General features: G+C 48.7%; 1 protein-coding gene across 1 annotated transcript in view; it reads right to left on the bottom strand.

The window, feature by feature from the left end:
- The window catches only part of LOC142558416 (calcium-activated chloride channel regulator 1-like), a 114,999-nt gene that overhangs the window by 77,264 nt on the left and 16,516 nt on the right, over positions 1–21,219 (bottom strand). Inside the window, exons 5-6 of the mRNA XM_075670552.1 lie at positions 19,988–20,215; positions 16,753–17,040 (exon numbers count right to left, since the gene is read on the bottom strand). Of these exons, the coding sequence (XP_075526667.1) occupies positions 16,753–17,040; positions 19,988–20,215 (516 nt within the window). The remainder of the gene's footprint in view (positions 1–16,752; positions 17,041–19,987; positions 20,216–21,219) is intronic.

The following is a 21,219-nucleotide window of genomic DNA, read 5'->3' as shown; positions in this document are numbered from 1 at the left end:
CTCAACCGATCTGAATGAGAATTGTTGCATTCAAGAGGGAACGTTAGATCACAGTGATCGCTGCAATAATAATTTTGATTTAGGCCAAGGCATTATTGACAAGAATTATCGGAAATTGGCAAATCTGAAAAATGAATAGAAGTACGAAGTTTACAAATCCGTTAGTTCGGATAAAAACTGATATCGCATCCCTCTAAACTGCATCCCTTGGAGTATCTTAACCGGACAAATTCGATCCATGAATTTATAACTTATGTGCGGTTACAATGCCTGTAAAGATTTTGCGAATACCATATTCAGGAGTTAGCGGTGTATTTAAGGGTCGCATATGATATATCATTTTTGTCTGCATTAAATGAAATATTAGGTGCAGCTTACAAAATTCCGATATCATGTTTAGTTGCTGAGGTACAGAGTACAGATTACAAATTTCGCATTTTTATTATATAAAAGAAGTGGAAGCTAAATAAAAATTTGCTTTCTGAAATCTCATTTTAACTGTTTCTTTCAAGTTCAACATAACTCCTGAATTGCGCAAAAGCTTCCCGTTAAGTTAGGTTTAGAATAATATTGTTATGGAGTGAAAAACAGTCAGACGTGTATTTACAGAATATTTACAATAATTATATCAGCTGACAAGATGGTAGCCAGCGCGCGAAGCCCAGAACATTGTCTTCTTCTGACGATGATTAAAACATTCTCTTCGTCATCGTGTCACATGACCCCCGGCGGCTGAAGCACCGGCTCGGTGCTGGTTAGGAGGTGGGCGAGTGATACAACTTAAGACGCGCGACGTGGACCACGTCGGAGCGATGCGGAGCCACGGTTGGCTCAAGAGGGGCGATTTCGTACGTGACGTCAGTTACTTGGCGCAAGACACGGTAAGGGCGGGAGTAGCGTGAAAGTAACATCTCGGAGAGGCCAAAGCATCGCGACGGCAATCAAAGGAGAACCAGGGCGCCCAGAATGTAAGGGACTTCACGATGGCGGGCGTCATATAAGCGCCGCTGATTCTCCTGCGACTCCACAAGTCGACGTCAAGAAATATGGCCTGCTTCTTTTGCTATGAGCATGACTTCACGGGCACACTCGGATGCGGAATTCAGACTAGCAGGCAGAACGGTGCCGAAAGGTAACGTAGGGTGATGGCTAAACAAGAGGAAGAATGGAGAGAAGCCTGCGGTATTATGGCGAGACGTGTTAGAGGCGAAAGTAACGAACCGCAACGCAACGTCCCAGTCACGATGGTCATAGGAGACATATATGGACAGCATGTAAGTAAGGGTGCGATTAAGGCGCTCGGTTAAACCGTTCGTTTGTGGATGGTAAGCCGTAGCAAGTTTGTGTTTAGTCGCGCACGAGTGTAGAATGTCATTGACAACTTTAGGAAGGAAGTAGCGGCGTCGGTCGGTGAGGAGCTGTCGAGGGGCGCCGTGGTGACGGATGACGTTTTCTAGGAAGTTGGCGACGTCGGTCGCACAGCATGTCGGAAGAGCCCGTGTGATGGCATAACGGGTGGCGTAGTCTGTTGCTACAGCAATCCACTTGTTTCCCGAACCAGACCTAGAGAAAGCCCTAAAAGATGAACACCTACACGGAAGAATGGTTCTGATGGTACGTCAAGTGTTTGAAGGTGACGAGCAGGGACTGTGGTCTGCTTTTTGCGTCGTTGACAGAGATCACACGCAGTGACATAACGGCAGACGTCATGGTATAGACCAGGCCAAAAGAAGCGCCGACGAACGCGGTCATAAGTCCCTGACACGCCAAGGTGACCTGCAGTCGGTACATCATGAAGCTGGGCGAGAACAGTCTGACGCAGATGCTCAGGCACAACGAAAAGTCGGGCAGGGCCGTCCGGGCACATGTTAGAGCGGTACAATATACCATATTGAAGTTCAAACATTCGAATGGAAGAATCGGGCGTCGTTGACGTGAGCCGTTGAATAAGGTGTTGCATGGATGGGTCCCGACGTTGTTCGGCTCCAATGTCGCGAAAAGCAGCCAGAGAGAGAACGGTGACAGGTATGCCGGCCGCAGAAACGTCAGGAGGGTCGACAGGTCGACAGGATGGCGCGACAAGCAGTCCGCATCTTCATGCAACCGGCCGGTCTTGTATACAACAGAATACTTGTATTCTTGGAGGCGCAGAGCCCAGCGGACAAGGCGCCCTGAAGGATCTTTCAGGGACGAAAGCCAACACAGAGCGTGGTGATCAGCGATGACTGTGAATTGGCAGCCGTACAAATCGGGGCGGAATTTACCCACTGCCCAAACGAGAGCCAGACACTCGCGTTCGGTGATAGAATAATTGCTCTCCCCAGAGGAGAGAAGACCGCTGGCGTAGGCAATAACACGTTCTCGCCCTTGTTGTTTTTGTGCCAAGATAGCTCCAATACCGTGGCCACTGGCATCGGTACGAACTTCTGTTGGAGCTGACGCGTCAAAGTGAGCGAGAATGGGCGGGGACGTAAGCAGCCCAGTCAGCTCAGTGAAAGCACTAGCTTGCTCAGGGCCTCAAATGAATTGAGCGTATTTCTTGAGGAGCCGATTGAGAGGGCGCGCAACGTACGCAAAATTTCGGACAAATCAACGGAAGTAGGAGCAAAGGCCCAAGAAGCAGCGGACATCCTTGGCACATGTTGGCACTGGAAAGTCTTTGACAGCCCGTATTTTATGGTGATCAGGGCGTACACCAAAAGAATCAGCGAGATGCCCAAGCACAGAAATTTCACGACGACCGAAGTAGCACTTGGACAAATTTAGTTGTAGCCCCGCCTGAGGGAAAACAGATAGGACCGTTGACAGGCGCTCGAGATGTGTCGCAAAAGTCGGAGAAAAAACGATCACGTCGTCCAGGTAACAGATGCAAATTCACCACTTGAAACCGTGTAGGAGGGCGTCCATCATTCGTTCAAATGTGGCCGGGGCATTACATAAGCCAAAAAGCATCACTTTGAACTGATACAGGCTATCGGGAGTAATAAAAGCTGTGTTCTCGCGGTCCATGTCATCGACGGAAATTTGCCATTAGCCGGAGCGAAGGTAGATGGACGAAAAATATTGTGCTCCATGCAGACAATTCAGGGCATTGTTAATGCGCGGTAGCGGATAGACGTCTTCTTTTGTGACCTTGTTGAGGTGTCGATAATCGACGCGAAATCGCCAACTGTTGTCCTTCTTTTTAACTAGTACAACACGGGATGCCCATGGGCTGCAGGCTGCAAGAAGGTTCGATGATGTCTCGTGAAAGCATCTTGTCAACTTCGTGTTGGATGATATGTCGCTCAGTAGGCGAGACGTGGTAGAGTCGCCAATGGATCGGGCTCGCATCACCGATGTTTATTCGATGTTTTACGACAGATGTTTGTCCTAAAGGGCGTTCTCCACGGTCGAATATGTACCAGTATAAGGCAACGAGGCAACGTAGTTCTTGAGCACGCTGGGAAGGAAGGTCGGAAGCAATCATTTTTGTTAGGGCATTCAAATCTGAAGGACAGGGGGAGAAGCAAGCGTTGAACATGAGGAGCTGTCACAAGTTAAAGCCGAAATGTGGCAGTCTGTGGCTGGCGTTATTAGCGCCAGGCATATTCCGCGCGGGAGTACTTGTGTACAGAGTCCAAAGTTCACAAGCGGAAGGCAGGATGTGTTGTCCGAAATGGTAACGACGGTGAGAGGAAAAGTGACGTAATGCGAGAGCAGGACATCCGGATTAAGAGATACGATGTAGTCACCGTCGGGGACAGGTAGAACGGGGGAGACACCTATGTAGGTAACGGCACGGTGAGGGAGGCGAATATGCTCTGTGGAACACAGCCGTATCGGATCACTATCGGGAGAGTCAATAGCAGCAGGTAGAGCGAGTTGCACAGCACCAGCAGAACAGTCTATCAAAGCGGAATGTGTAGACAGAAAGTCAAGGCCCTGGATGAGGTCGTGAGGGCAGTGCTCTAGTACATAAAATAAAACAGACGTATGACGTCCGGCGACACTCACGTGAGCCGGGCACATTCCTATAACGGCTGGTGTTCCATCGTCGGCGACTTGGACCACAGGCGAAGGGGCAGCAGTTAGGACTTTCATGAGACGATTCCGAAGCTGAGCATTCATCACAGATACGTGCGTGACAGTGTCAATCAGAAACGTAACAGGTACACCATCCACGCTCACGTTAATGAGGTTCCGATGTGTGGGCAAGGTCGAAAGAGGATTTTTACGTCGGGTCGGTTTGGCAGCATCTCCTCTAGGTACTGCACACGTTAGTTTTCCGGAGGGGTGCGCCGGAAGAAACTAGGGGATGGTGATCGGTGAGATGGGGACGATCGGGAGAAGCAGCGACGTGGTGAAGGAGAGCGGCTAGAGCGGGTAGGACAAGAAGTGTCGCCAGAATTTGCTGGCTGCGTTTGCGGGGCGAAGCGCGGAGCAGCATGAGGGCCGTGGCATGAGTGGTAGGACCAGGGGGTCGAATTCCACGAAGACCGGAAGTGACGTGAAATATGGCCGATACGGCCACAAGTGAAGCATATAGGCCTGTCGTCTGGAGTACGCCATTCGGCCGGCTTGCTATACCGTGTTGGGGCATTCAGGCTGCTGGTGCGTATGACAGTGCTGGACGGAGTGTAGTCAGGGAGATTAACTGAGCAGACGTTGGTCATGCCAACGTTGGCCAATTCTTGACGCACGACGGGCTATATCAATGAAACGGTCGCCTCGCAATTGTAGGGGCCATGGGTTGGAGTCATGACAGAAGATACGACTTCTATTTCACGTTCGATGACATGGAGGACGTCATCAGAGCAATTGGGTGTGGGTGAACTGCGGAGCTCTTCGCAGGTGGACGTAGCAGCTGGGTTGGGAAAGCGGGGAAATGGCTGGGCAATGCGGCGACTTTTGGCTTCTTCAAAACGCCGGCATTCGGTAATGATGGCTTGCACAGTGGAAGAATTCTTGAAGAGAAGGATATAGAAGGCATCATCTGCTATGCCCTTAATGACATGTGCAACCTTCTCTGGTTGGGACACCTTCAGATCCACTTTGCGGCACAGAGCGAACACGTCCTGGGTGTAAGTGAGATTGGATTCTGTGCGCGTCTGGACACGCGAAGCGAGGTCTTTTTGCATTAGTAAGATCTTGATGAGGGCTAGTTGGTTCATACTTAGAACTGAGGTGAAACAGCGCGAAAAAGACGAGGACACAAGGAAACAAATACCACAGACAAGCGCTGATCACGCAAGCGTTCACGCAAGCGTGATCACAAGCGCGATCTAGTAAGCGATCGCACACGCAGGCGTGTGCGATCGCTTGTCTGTGGTGTTTGTTTCCTTGTGTCCTCGTCTTTTTCGCGCTGTTTCACCTAATTTCGAGGTCTTTTTAGGCGGCGCGCTGACGTCCAACTGGCTTGCCAAACAAATCTTTGAGTTTCTGTTTACAAATGTCCCAGCTGGTAAGTTTTCCCTCGTGGGTCTGAAACCAGACGCGTGCCGTGCCCACGAGGCAAAATATCATATTCGCGATCATGATGGTCTGGACCCAGTGGTTGCTGGCGCTCACCCGGTCAAATAGTTGAAGCCAGTCTTCAACATCAGTGTCGTCGGTGCCGGAAAAGGTTCCTGGGTCGCGGGGTTCTGCTAGAATGACGGTGAGCGAGGGTGCCGACGGGCCCACAGTATCCTCATCTTGAGCTTGCATTGTAGATGCAGCCAAGAAGCGCCCGTTGCGTAAATCCGTCTTGATAATGATACCGCAACCTCCACCAAAAACGTTACTGTGCTAAAGACAGTGAGACGTGTATTTACAGAATATTTACAATAATTTTATCAGCTGACGAGATGGTAGCCAGCGGGCCAAACCCAGAACATTGTCTTCTTCCGACGATGATTAAAACATTTTCTTCGTCAGCGTGTCACAATATTTTTGCTGAGAGAAGAAGCATGGCGGGTAGCGCATATAAAGTATGGCGGCCGCAGTTCGATTGGTGCGAAATGCGAAGATACACGTGTACTTAGATTTAGCTGTACGTTGAAGATGTCCAGGTGGTCGAAATTTTCCAGATTCCCCAACTACGCCGTGCCTCTTAATCAGATCGTGGTCTTGGCACGTAAAACCCCATAATTTCTTTTATTTAGAGAATGCACAGTAATTTACAATAATTGACAAAGCCAGGCCTACAGCAGGCTAGTCATTAAAGCGTTCACTTCTTCATACCTAAGCTCGTGCTCATCTTCCTCAGCTTTGTGCAGAGCTGCGCAACATATTTCCACTTCGTGTGGAAGCGCCGTCCCGCTGCTTTTTAGGCAGAAAAGTACTGGTAGCGTTTTAGGCGGCTGACCTCAACGACGTGATGTGAAGTTTCGATGGAGCGAGTAGTAGGCGTGACCGGAGACAAATTGTTACGTGTAGCTGAAGCCCAGTGCTATATACACTCTATTTACGGACACGCTAACGGAAGGCCAAAATGACGATGCTATATCAAGCGGGCCCACGTCGTCTTCCTCCTCCTCAGTGCAGCCACCCTGTGGCGGCTGTTCCGTAGCATCACCCCCGGCAGTAGAAGCACCGTCCCGGTGCTTAATCTACACAACCGCGGTTAAAGGTGTGTGGTATGGCTTTAGTCTCGCCACGTGAACGATGTCACTTGCAGCCGACGATGACGCTGAGAGGTCGGCGGAGATCACTTCATACGTGACACCGATCAGTTGTCGCACCACACGATATGGGCCAGTGTAGCGCGACAGCAGCTTTTCGGAAAGGCCCACACATCGAATGGGTGACCAGAGAAGCACCAAAGAACCCGGAGTAAAGTGCACGTCGCGATGGCGGCAATCATAGAGGCGTCTCTAATGCTCCTGTGAAGGCTGTAGACGGGTGCGGGCGAGCCGGCGCGCGTGGTCGGCGTGTGCGATCGCGTCGCGGGCGTAGTCAGTGGCTGAACGTGCAGGCGACGGCAGCGAAGTGTCCAAAGGCAACGCGGATTCTCGGCCATATACGCGATAGAATGGTGAATAGCCAGCGGTGTCGTGACGCGATGAATTATACGCAAACCTCCCATATGGTAAGTGAAGATCCCAGTCGTGGTGGTTGGTCGCGACGTATTTCGAAAGCATGTCGGTGATGGTGCGGTTGAGGCGCTCCGTGAAGCCGTTTGTCTGTGGGTGCTAGGACGTGCTGAACTTGTGCTTCGTCGAGCAGGAGCGGAGGATGTCCTCGACGACTGCCGACAGAAAGCTGCGGCCACGGTCAGTGAGTAATTGGCGCGGAGCACCCTGCACCAAAATGATGTCATAGAGCAGAAAGTCAGCAACGTCAGTAGCACAACTTGTCGGGAAGGCTCTGGTGATTGCGTACCGCGTAGCATAATCAGTAGCGACGGAGACCCATTTATTTCCGCAGCCCGAGAGAGGAACTGGTCCAAGCAGGCCTAGGCCAACAGGGAAAAAGGGTTCCGGTGGGATGTCGATCGGCTGGAGACATCCAGCTGGAGGTGTGGAGGGCTTCTTCTGGCGCTGACAGGGCTCACAAGCGGCAACGTAGCGCCGCATGGAGCGGTCGAGACCCGGCCAAAAGAATCGACGTCGTACACGGTCGCATGTGCGCGAGACGCCCAAGTGTCCAGCCACGGGAGCGTCATGAAGTTGTTGGAGGACAGTCGAACGCAGGTGCGATGGAATTACGAGTAGGTCAAGGCCGTGTGGATCGAGGTTGCGGTGGTATAATGTCCCCTCCTTAAGGAGAAACATCCGGAGAGAGGCGTCGCCAGGTGTTTACTCCAGATGGTCGATGAGGGCTAGTAATGAAGTATCGCGGCGTTGCTCGTTGCCGAATTCAAGCAACTGGGACACAGAAAACGCAAGCGATGGCGTCCGCATCAGTTGGTTCATCGACGGGGTAGCGGGACAAACAATCGGCATCCCGGTGCAAGCGTCCCGTCTTATATACCACGGAGAAGGCATATTCTTGCAGGCGTAAAGCCCATCGAGCGAGTCGTCCCGTGGGGTCCTTAGGCGAAGACAGCCAGCAGAGCGCGTGGGGATCAGTGATGACACAGAAGGGGCGTCCGTACAAGTATGGAGGAAACTTCGCAATAGCCCACAGAAGAGCGAGGCACTCGCGCTCTGTGATTGAATAATTGCGCTCGGCGTGTGATAGAAGTCGGCTGGCATAGGCTATAACGTGATCATGTCCACGCTGGCGTTGTGCTAACACTGCTCCTATGCCGTGACCACTGGCCTCAGTTCGAACTTCCGTTGAGGCAGACGTGTCAAAGTGGGCCAGAATTGGAGGCGTGGTAAGGAGAGTAGTGAGCTGCGAAAAAGATGCGGCATGGTCAGGTCCCCAAGAAAATGGGGCGTCTTTCTTCAACAGGTCGGTAAGGGGACGTGGGATGGTCGCAAAATCCTTCACAAAGCGCCAGAAATAAGAGCATAGCCCTATGAAAGTACGAACGTCCTTCGTAGACTTCGGAAGAGGAAAGTTCGTAACGGCGCGAATTTTTTCCGGGTCAGGTCTCACGCCTCTGGCGTCCACGAGGTGTCCAAGGACGGTGATTTGGCGGCGAGCGAAGTGACATTTTGACGAGTTCAACTGGAGACTGGCGCGGCGAAACACATCAAGAATCACTAAAAGACGGTCTGGATGCGTGCCAAATGTGGGCGAATAAACGATGACGTCGTCCAGATAGTACAAACAGGTGGACCACTTGAACCCCTGAAGCAGAGTCCATTCGTTCGAAGGTGGCGGGCGCGTTACACAGACTCAAAGGCATCACCTTGAACTTATAAAGGCCGTCAGGGGTAACAAATGCAGTCTTCTCTCTGTCCATGTCGCCGATGGATATCTGCCAGTAGCCGGACCGTAAGTCGATAGAAGAAAAATAAGTGGCACCGTACAGGCAATCCAGAGCGTCATCAATACGTGGCAAACAGTACACGCCCCTTTTTGATATTTTGTTGAGGTGGCAATAATCTACGCAATAACGCCACGTTCCATCCTTCTTTTTGACAAGTATGATGCCAGAAGCCCAGGCACTACAGGAAGGCTCGATAATGTCCTTTGCAAGCAACTCTGACTTCCTGTTGGATAACAGCTTGTTCTGACGCAGAAACACAATATGGACTTCGGTGAATAGGGTTCGCATCGCCAGTGTTTATACGATGGGTCACGACGGACGTTTGACCTAAGGGTCGATTGTCAAAATCAAAAATGTCGCGATAGCCTTCAAGAACGCGGCAAGGAGCTTCAGCTTGAGCAGGTGTAAGGACAGAGGAGACCATCTTCTCAAAGTCGACGTCAGTAACGTGCGATGATGTCACGGTATGGGCTGAGCTGTGACGATCTTCCACTGTGAATGGGTCGATCTCATCATCCTGCAGAGTGCTAATTATAGCCAATGAAATCCCCTGAAGCAGAACTTGCGTGGTTAGCGCGAAATTGACAAGGGGAAGGCAGGTGCGGTTGCTAGTAATTGTCAGCACAGTGTGCGGCACGGTAGCACCATGTGTAAGTATAACTGCCGGAATTGGTGCGACCACGTAATTACCGTCAGGTACAGCTGGTGAGGACAAGTCGACGTGTGTCACAGAGTAAGGTGGTAGGCGAATAAAATCCTAGCAGCTCAAACGGCTTGGAGGCGGGTCCACAGGGTCGGCAAGAAGAGGCAAGTCAAGTCGAAGGGAGCCGCCCGAACAGTCAATGAGGGCACAATGATTGCCAAGGAAATCCAGACCGAGAAAGAGTTCGTGAGGGCAATGCTCGATGACGGTGAAGAGAACGGCGGTGTGTCTGTGAGCAATGGTGAGCGGGGCAGAGCACATGCCAACAATAGCGACAGTCCCTCCGTCGGCGACTTGTAAGACTCGGTTCGGGGCGGGCGTCAGAACTTTCTTGAGCTGACGGCGAAAGCAGCACTCATAATGGACACATGCGCCCCGGTGTCAATCAACGCGCACACAGGAACATTGTCGATGAGAACGTCCAAAAGATTCTTGTTCGTGGGTAATGTGAAGCGAGGATTTCGTGCTAATGTCGTCATTGCAGCTTCACCTCCAGAAGCTGCACTGTCTAGTTTTCCGGTCGAGGGTGCGGCGAGTAGGTCGAAGAAGGAGCACGGCGAGACGGGGGCGAGCGAGATTGACGACGGGAGGGAGGAGGCGAGCGGGAGTAGCGGGGTCGTGTCAAAGGCGTCGCAGGGTCAGATGATGGAGCGGGCATAGAAGGGGCGAAGGAAAAGGATGCACTAGAAGGGCGAGGGTGGTAATTAGGAGAATAGCGTGTCGGAGAAGTCCAGCGGCTGCGGCAGTGCTAGCCTCTACTTACTCCGTATGTAGAGGCTAGCAATTTCAACACTCGAATGATAATAATGTCAGCAAGATTTATATCGCTCTATTAAAGTTTGGCGCCGTTAAAAAATAACTGGCTGGATACTCATGGTGCAGTACGCTTCTTAAAAAGCAGATACGATTGCTTCGACAGGTTTTCTTAGCGCAATTCAAGTTCATAAACTTAAGCACATGTGCCCAACAGTACACTTCTGCTTTTACGACGTACTCTCCTACGTTATACAAGAAGCACTTCAGTGCTACGGTATATCACACAAGGTGTGCGAGAACATTGTGCGCGCTCCCGATTACATATATGAGCATTGGTGGCATCAGGCTCGGTTTCCTGGCGTCATTAAGAATAAAAGCAGTTGCCTGGAGGAAAGCAATGAAATTTTTTTTAGTACATTCTATCAAATAGAGTATCGCGAACGTGTGTGTTAGAACAAAAAGTACTGAAGTATTAGGATGAGTGCTTTGCGGAATATATTTTAGCTATCTATTGTTAACATATAAAGAAAAAAATACCAGACTTTCTTTAGAATTAATCCTGATATACGTATGCAGTCAAGGGAAACATGAGTTCCGACCTAGGGCCCGTGGTGGACGCAGCCCCAAATAGCATGGCTACATTGGCACACGAAATATTGGTTTATTAAGGCGAACGACTCAAGTTGCTCGTAGCAATGGCTCATACCCTAAAAAAAAATAAGCGGTGTCTAGTCCAGTGATACGAAGTAGAGGAATGATACAAGAAAAGTAGATGAATGGTACAAAAAATACCTGCAGCAATGGGTCCTTCCCGAATGAAGAACGACATAATCAGGAATGGTTCATACCCTTCTAAGCAAGCAAAGATGCAATGGCTGAATATGAATGAAAAAACAAAATGAAAAAAAACAACGGAAAGAAAAAAGTAACAAAAGATCGAACAAGAGAACAAAGAAAGAAAGAAACGAAGAAAGACAGAGAGAAAGTAAAAAAAAAAATGAGCCATTCCATTCCGTGAAGGTGTTTGACCAGCGAAGCTGTTTAGCACATGACTCGGAGGTGACACATAATTTTGAACAAAAGGTCCAAACTCATTTATTGTCTTAGGGTCGTCATTTCTCACTCGCAACTGCACTCACATTTTTTGCGAATGTCAAATCGGTGCACATACGCCGCTGGATGGACGGTTGGGCCGGATCAGTGTGGCATCGCAAGGGATATGTCTGCAACACGGAACGCGTAAACCGCTTTCTTTTCGGTACCCACACATGCACATTGAAATCACCGACAACAACAGAGGTAGTGACATCACAGCTGATTCGCGCATAGTGAGTAGCCAAGAAACTTACGGGGCTATGAGCCATTGCATTCTTTTTCTTGATACTGGGGTATGAGCCATTGATGATGACATTTTTCGACATGCCGCTTCGTATGTTGTGTGCGTGATTAGAAAGATTTTCAGCACAGTTCGTTTCACTTTGCTGAGTGCTTGTAGCCTCTGCCTTACGGGGTTATGAGGCATTTCATTTTTTGCTTGATCGGGAGTTTTCATGTTGGTATACAATTTTCTCATTGACACTTTTCACCTAAATATAATATTTGAGAAGGTGAATATATATTTAAGGCTAATTATCTAATTAATCCGAATGAAAAAAATTAACCTGAGTATCTCCAAGCGATGGAAAACAACATTACGTTGAGTCCGTTCAGCTACGTTGTATTTGCATATTTTTAATGCTTGGCTCAAGTTACGTAGGACAGCCTGTATATACGCATAAGTATATACATTGTTTGACTATGCGTATGACTTGCTGTTGAATTGACACCATATAATTATTCGCCCTTTCATTAAGAATCATAAGTCCCGATTTCTCTGTGCTAAACTTAAGGCTTAAGTTTGTCGCTGCGTTGCCACAAATATTCGCAAGTGTCTAAATCACATGCATTGTCCGCTAGTGGAAGAGTGTCATCATACATGACTCCGAGGACCTTCCGTTGCGCGATTTGTCGATTACTCATGCAAGGTAAATCAAACCCTAATTCCCTGTCTTCCAGTCGCCCCCCCCCCCGCCCCACCCGACGACAGTGCGACATTTAGAAAGTGCCACATGCTTAGGAGGCCGATTTTCATGCCTCCCAGTTCTAGCCATCCTCAAGCACTGACTTTAGCGTTGCGCCGCTAAGGCCGAGGGTGTGGGTTGGAATGCGAGCCGAGGCGGCCGCATTACCAAGGCGACGAAATGCAAGAAGTGTAACGTACCGCTCATTGTGTGGAAGTTGAAAGAACGCCCAGGTGGTCAAAATTAATCGGGAGCCCGCCACTATTACGTGCCTCATAATTAAATCGTCGTTGTTGCTCGTAAAACCGAAAGATTTATTATAATTCACCTTAGACAATCCATTTTCAGGAAACACTCATCCTAAAATTCCGATATTTTCCGTCCCAACCCAGATCTAATCGGTTTCGCACTGCCCCATCTGTTACGAATTACGGAATCAACAGCAAGTCAATCAACAGCATCCGTCCGTCCGTCCGTCCGTCCGTCCGTCCGTCCGTCCGTCCGTCCGTCCGTCTGTCTGTCTGTCTGTCTGTCTGTCTGTCTGTCTGTCTGTTCTGTCTGTTCTGTCTGTTCTGTCTGTCTGTCTGTTCTGTCTGTCTGTCTGTCTGTCTGTAATCTTACGCTGACCCAGGAGTGGAAGTAGGAAACCTGCATGGGCCCCTAGATATGTGCTCCTCCATTCTTGATGGCGCGAGGAAACCAAGCCTGATGCCACGAACGCTCAGAAAGCTATCAGGGAAAGCAAATAATGCTCCCGCACACCTTTTTGATGTACCGTGGGGCTGAGGCGTTTAATGTACAATGTTGGATAATACATTGTAAAGAGAGAGGTGCACGGTTGAGGGCATGTGTTCTAAGTCCTTCAACTTGAATTGCGTCAATAAAACCTGTCCAAATATTCGCTTTATTAGGTGCCTACTGCACCATCAATATACAGGCGGTCATTTTAGCCGCACCAAATTTTAAGAAATAGATCAATGTAAATCATCCTGAAATAATTGTTGTCATTCGAGTGTTCAGATGGTAACCTCCGGATACGGAGAAAGTTGAGCAGTTGTGTGCGTAATTTACGAAGGTATGTTATCTTTCAAATAATTGATTTTGGGTGGCTAAAGCAAATCCGTAGTTTGGAGCCTGTCTTTCACATTGTGTAGTTGAGCGAATATATGCTTATTAATCATGCTTCTGTAAGAGCTAAGAACAAATTTTGCAATTAGGCGTTCTCTGAAAGCCTAACTGATGCGGAAAAATATCGTGCGTAACATCGACCTGACCGCTTCCAGCCTTTCGAGATATTGTCATGAATGGCACAGCTCCGTGAGCATGTTACTTGCGGCCAGACGACTGTCGATATTTATTTACATCGTTTTTCCGAAGCCAAGTCGTTTTAAGTAGAAATTTCAATGTAGCAACGAACGTGCGCTGCCGAAAGCTTCCTTGGTCACAGAAACGATACACGATTAAATGATAGTGCAGATTTAGCGCGTCATTGCCCTCAGGACGTTGAGCTGCCACCGACGGAAGCAAGATAAAGAAGTTGAACTGATTGGCAGCTTGTTACGAGGCTGTGCCAGCCAAGAGCGGCAATACTGACGTCACAGGCGCTTTTTTTTTGTTGATTTCGCTTTAACAAAGAGATAATGCTACAAATGCAGTGTCATTTGTTCTTGTCTGGAAAATTTAAACACGGCTTTTAATGGTCTCCGCATTGCCTTTGTTTCCAAGAGCAGGTGTAAGGAGGAAAATATTCGCTCACACCTGAAAACACACACACCCTCGCACGCACACACACGCACTGTCTCTCCCTCGCACGAGCACACACTCTCTTCCTCACAAGCACTCACACGCTCTCTCCATCACACGCACAGATATCCATGCGCACACAAACACGCACACTTTTGCCCGCAGGCATGCATGCTGAAAGACGAACACGCACGGTCGCACACGTGCAAATTCACACGTCGCCATGCATGCGCCGCAAACACGCAAGCGCTCACACATATGCACTAATACGGAGATGCAGGCACGCACACACGCCGCGAACGCTTACACATGCATACACGCACTCGCATGCAAGCATACGCAAATACGGAGGCACTAGCCCGCGCACACACGCTCGCTTCGCACGGACACACACGCACAGTCTGTCTCTCCCTCGCGCATGCACAAGCTCTCTCTCCCTCGCCCACACGCACTCTCTCTGTCTCCCCCGCATAGAAGCGCACTCTCCGTCACGCGCATGTACTCTCTCTCCATCCGTCATACACACACACACACACACACACACACACACACACACACACACACACACACACACACACACACACACACACACACACACACACACACACACACACACACACACACACACACACACGCACACACGCACGCACGCACGCACACACACACACACACACACTACACGCACACACAGGCACCCATGCGCACACAAACACGCACACATTTTTTCGCAATCGTGCATGCTAAAGTTCCAAAACACGTTGGCACGCGTACACGTTCACACGCGCCCACGCGTGCACGGCAAGCGCGCGCACACGCGCCCGCACACGCAGGCACGCACACGCACCGCGAACGCTTACACACCCATGCACGCACTCGCGCGCATGCAAACGCAAATACGGAGACACACGCCCACACACTCATACACAGAGCGCACACGCGCATAGAACCCTACCAAGGCACCCTCAAGACATGCACACACATAACCACTATGTACCATCTCGGCTGCTTCTCAAAAACCTGCACGTGCTAATAGGCTGCATAACACTCCCTCTACCATTACCTTCTCAATGCCAACTGGAATAAACCGCTTTACGGTTCAAATTTGGCGCTCCTTCAAGTCAATGTGCCCTCAGGAGGGATGGTGCAAAACCATTTCCTCCTGTAGTGGGACTTCACCTGCTCTACCTGACCTGCTTTGCCTGCTTTAACGCACCCCCAATGTTCTAAGTGCCAAAATACATATGTTGTTAGAACGGGCTACTCTGTTGTTGTAGTCAGTTGAAGCTTTTTGACCCTCTGCCGATATTCTGAAATATAATTTTGAAAAAAGAAATTTCCCATTGAGTTACGCTTGTGCGTTGCTGTGAGTTCCGAAGGATAAAGTCCAGAATTCCTGGACGTGTTTTTGTCCCTTTCAGTATAAGCACATTTCATAAATGCATCTAGTCCTCTGCAGCGTCCTTCGGGACATGCCTACGAAATTTCGACATTGCTTCGTCGTCCATACGTCGCATTTCACCACAATGCACTAGAGTAACTCTATCAACAGCACCTTCAAAAATTGATATTTAAATATATCGGCCGAAACGCAACAATTTCTGTTCGCAGTGCCGAAGAAAAGATTTGTCTGATAACATACGCTTTTACGGCAGTTAGTCGTAACTTCCCTGCTGTGTTATAGTAGTGTTTTAGTCCTGACCAAAATGCTGCTACAACGCAGCAAAGAAGTTTAGACTAAGTACCGTAGATGCCTACCTTATCAGAAGAGAGTAATTGATAGCTGAAAGTTGTTTAAATTCGGTTAGTCTATTCACATGTTAGTCTTATAAAGTATTTCTCAGTGAGCTACGCTAGTGCGTTGTGGCATGTTTAACGGATGGCCGAAGGAGCAATGGCTGCAATTCATGGGCAAGCATGGAAGGATACGCGGGGGAGGAATTGCAAGGTGTTATGCCATTACGAAAGGCTACGATTATAAATCCGCTACAGCAACCGCGAAGGTAAAATGGGTTAGTTGCTCCTGTTCTGAAGCTTACCTATAAATATTACCATATGCATTTTAATATATAGGTGCACAAGTTTGTGAGAATGGGCCCCTTTATTAAAGATTAGTATGTAACGTCTATTTATAGGTGCACAATACTGTGAGGTTATTGCCCTTTTTTGAAGATTACTTGAGCAAAGATTGCTCAGTAACTTATAATAATTTATAGTCGCATAAAATTGTCAGGAAGTGCACTTTATATAGACGTTATGCATGCGAAGAGTATAGACATGCCTGTTGGACGCAAGGGCGACGTTTCTGCTTCGCAGCAATGGTTCCTTATAGCGTGACAAGACAATGTGTCATCGCTGTGTATTGTTAACACTCCGTCCGAGGAGCTCGAGCGCAACGCTAAGCCTTTTTTCTCACTTGCTATGTTTCCTCTTTGGGTGAAAGTGCAAATATCAGTCAAAGGTAAAATATAAAGCGGCTCTATGGACCTGTCGACCTTTATGACCTCTATGGACTTTATGGAAATTTCTGAAACTCGCTGTACCTTTTGATTTCGATAAGGCGAAAACAATGCAGGAAGGTGTTGAAGCAACTGGAGTTGCAACAAAGTTTATATCTATGGTCTATTCTTAGATGACAGGGTACTGACCAAACGCTGTCTAGTGTGCCCGTGCTCTGGACTTTCGGTAGCTTCTATGTAGGCCTTCGGCGTGTTCCCATGGATGTCTGGAAAAAAGAAGGTCTTCCCTTTTGTTGCTGTAGCAGTTTTCTCAAGCTTGTCTTCAGCCTTGTCTCCTATTGCCATAGCCAGAACTTCGACCTTTTCCTCTAAGAGTTGCGGCAAGACGTCGTCAATGTAGGGGTGTTCATTCTCTGAGCCGTCGGTCAAAAGCACTATAACTGCGCCCTCTGGAGTCTCGTCAACAGAACGCAGCACCTGCACACAAGAAAGATGGAATCAATATACTAGGGATGTAATAATACCATTCGTAATGACACTGATGATACAGTAGAACCTGGTTGATACATTCCCGCTACGTTCGTTTTTCCGGCGCCAACGTTCACATTCGAGAGCACATAAAATTACATAACAGAGTTACGCTCATTTTTTGCAGGATCATACCTTCCCGGAAAACACACATTTTCGGCACCGACATTCAGTGCATCGCCAAACGGCGATCGTATAATACGTTTTCCGGCCGCTAGATCCCACGTGAACAAGAAAAGGCGCTAGCTGCTCAGGTGATCGAGCACGGTATATAGCCGCCTGTCTCACTGGAAAACTACGGCGCGCGCAGTTCCTTATTCCGGTCCAAGCGAATCTCCGCGTGGGTCGTCGCACACCGAATTCACAGCTATCGCCGCCAAACCTATTGCAATAAGCATATTCACCTGGCTATTTTGCAGCGCGTGGTGCGTAGTGTCATTACTAGCGTACTGCACGCTTTTAGTAGGCGATAATCCGAACGCAGCGCCCTTCCCTGCTGCAGGCCACGTGATGTGGGCATCACGTTTCGCGTCAGCGGCAACCGGTGTCACCCACCAGCGCGATTTTGTTTAGAATCCCCCTCGCCCTCTTAAAATACCGCGCAAGAACAAAACAACAAAACGCGTCTCAGGCCGCAGGAGCATCACCAGCTCGACGCGTGTCGGCGTCTCGTGCCGTAACAATCCGCGCTAGGCTTCGCATTATGTAGATGTCAACAAAAGTTGAGTCTGTCAATTTGTTTTTGTTATTCGGATTGTACGTTTACCCGGTAAGTACATTTTATCTTGCGGTTTTTCCCGAAAACGTATGAACGAGGTTCTACTTATATTTAAGTTGTACCCTTGCCGGAATATTGTATCGGTCTTGGACCTAGATCATTTGGCGGCACAGCAAATAAAGATATATTGCCACATCAGGTAAAAGCTTTCTGCCCATTTCTATGTACAATCATTCTCTTATCGTATTCGTGTAGCGCGCCGAAAGGCTCGTATACTGTAAATACCGATTTAAGCTCAGATTTACACCTTTCTCTGTGAATGAAAAACAATTTCTTTAAATGAGAAACAAAATAATGGGTGGATGAACATAAAAGCAGCTAGAGATTACACAAGGATGATAAGCTCTCACATGAGGGACACAGCGTCTGCACAGGCACACCCATCCTTCAATATCGGAGCACTCACACTCAAGTATTTTGAAGTAATACTTATGTTTCTTGAACAAATGCCGCCATGCACGTGTGTTTCGAATAACTCATTTTTTCCGCAGACACACTCTTTTTCTTACTGCAACTATTACATAATATAACTGACTGCTCAAATCTGGGACGGCAATTTAGAAGGTTCATACAGCGCCCCATAACCGCCTCCATTAAATTATATCTGACTCGTTTTAGAGCGCAGCTCTTTGGCGTCCGTTCCTGGGTTTCGCGTCGTCGTCGTCGTCGGCCTCGTAACCAGCTCCGCCCCCCTTTCATCCCCCCAGCGCTAGCAGCGACCGACTGATACCGCTGGATGCCGCTGACGCCGCTAGAGAGTCAAGATAACGTGACTGCATAGAACACCGTCGCCGCCATGCAGAAAGAGGAGGAAAGGGTCCCCCCCCCCCCTGTTCTTGTGTGGCGGATAGGGTGCTCTTCAGTTGCCGACGCGCCGGTTATTCGTTGTCCCTGAAACCAACTCCGCAGCTGGGGTTGACTCACTATCGGCGTCAGCGGCATCAGTCAGTCGCTGCTATCTCTTCCCTCCTCCCTTTATCGTGTTGTCCGCTTGCTGCGCGCGCTTCTGCCCCCATCGTTTGCCGCTGGGTGTACACGCCGCCCCCCTCCCCCCTCTTCCTGCGAGTCTCCGGTTGTCAAAGCGCCGGCTCGAACTTAATTCCTTTCTTCGCTCCTCCTCCAATGCAACCCCTGTGCGGTGGCAGTCAGAGAGCCAGATCGGTGGCGGCGGATCTGTATATGTGCACCGCCCGAGCCGAAATTGCCGCTGCCGTTCGCCCTGTGCGGTGGCAATCAGAGAGCCAGATCGGTGGCGGCTTGACATAAAGACAAACAGCAATTTCCTAACACTTATGCGGGAGAACCTCCCGTTCCTCTCGCTCGTAACGCGTCCCACGGCTGTGACAACCTCGCGAGGCACTTGTATAGATCTCATCTTTGAGAATCAAGCATTGGTGTACCAAGTCAAACATATATCAGTCTATTTCTCCGACCCCAAAGCTTCCTTCATGACTGTCAAGAACTGTTAGTGGAGTCTTTGTTAAAGGAATACGTGTGAAAAATAAAAAAAAAATTCTGTGATAGCGCACACATGTGTTGCTCGATTTCTTTGCCTCAATCTATCGAAAAGGTGAAACAGCTTATTTGCTGCGCTCAAATTTCGCATTAGGAAGTAACGTAATCGTCGGTAATTTTTTTCTTTAAACGCACAATTTATTTTTCAAACCATCCTCTCGATAAGCGTGCAGCGTCATTGCTACAAAAGGGGAAGGGGAGGGGGGGATGGCTGCCGTGCAAAACCAAATATAAAGAAACCTAGTATGATAAAGCACATGCCGAGCATCAGAATAAGGTTGCACAGAGGCGGCAAGAAAATTATCTGCGCAATTCCAAGGCAAAGCACAGCAAACATTAGCAGTGCACCGGCAAATACGCTGGGATGTATACAAGCCACTTATTTATTACCGATGCGATTGACCCGCACATCAAATTTCGACGATGAACGCAACGCTTGTGGCGAGCACGGGGGTTCAACTTGCGTTTGTACGCACAAGATTGCCCGTGAAAAAAGGTTTGTTTTGCGATATTCCTAGTTCTGATTCTTCACAACCAGGACAGCGTGCCAATACAGGTGCTTTTTTAAAGGGTTGGTAATAAAATTTTCACGATATAGCGTACCTCAAGCGCCTTCTCCAGAGCGCAACCGATACAGGTGCCGCCTGCCGTCGACATGTTATGCACAGCAACGCGAAAGCCTCCCACGGTTGCTTTATTCACAGCCGCCATCGGGTGCTGCACCTCTGCCACCCTGCTGAACTTGACGATGGCGAGCCGGATCGAGTCGTCGAGTAAGCTCAGGAGGAAGCCAACAACTGCATTCTTCACCATTTGCAGGCGCTTGTGTCTCTGCAATATGGAAGGCATACAGTGCAGACATTGTCCAGAATAGCAAGGCGGGAGTAAAAATGTTGCGCCTTGTGTGGAGTGGTGTGGTCATGGCACTGGCGTGCCACAAGATAAGGAGAAAGCGGGACAAGTCATCGACTAAAGAGACATTGTTAGTTTTAAATATTTCACTAGAAGACGCTGCATAGACAACTCGTTTAACACAGTGCAACATCTGACACAAGATCGATCTAATGTGTATTTACAGAACCAATTTTTTATGTTGCTCCTTGAATAAAAAAAGCGTTAGAATTCACAAAACGCAGGTATCACATTTGAAAATTATAATTAGCAACATTATTTCAAATTGGCAAGATCCCAAAACAATCTATAGCACGGTGTTTTCTTTCGGAGTCAACACACATACACGTTTTAATATACCGTGAACTTCATTCGGTCTAAACAGTCGATTGGGCAATTTCACTAAACCTTACGCAACGTATGATGGGAAACTCAGTCCGAACGCGAAAATGAAGACCCCCCTTTTTGACTTAACAGCTATGCAGCGTTCTGGGGGCTCTAGGAATCGCACCAGCGACTTCTTACTGAGAAGGAGACGGGGTAGTTGGAACAATTCCCGGCCGCTGCATTCGAGAGATCATTTAAACAAACAGTGGCACTCGGAACATGTGTTTAGATTGCAGTGAGAATAGAGAAGATTGCGTGTTATATAGAGGGACACGAGCATGCTCGTATCTGATAAACAAGAGATATTATCTTTAATTTGGCTGTGAAAGTGGTGCAAGCATCACATGCATGTGACGTCGCTCGACAGTGAAAAAGTGTATGGAACCTCTGCACCGTCACGTAACAAAAAATTGTGCAGGAAGAGTTTTCTTACTTAGATGCAATATTGTATCAATTGCCTGAACTTGAATTTCATCTTGTCCTGCTAACTTAACACGAGAGAGGTATTTCTTTCATGTTTCATGTTAGCGCATGTTGGAAAGTTCCACCGCTTGTGA

Source organism: Dermacentor variabilis, chromosome 9 (genome assembly GCF_050947875.1).
Source record: "Dermacentor variabilis isolate Ectoservices chromosome 9, ASM5094787v1, whole genome shotgun sequence".
Taxonomy (NCBI): Eukaryota; Metazoa; Arthropoda; class Arachnida; order Ixodida; family Ixodidae; genus Dermacentor; species Dermacentor variabilis.
Note: the sequence above shows the minus strand (reverse complement) of the source record. Positions and strands in the feature narration are given on the sequence as shown.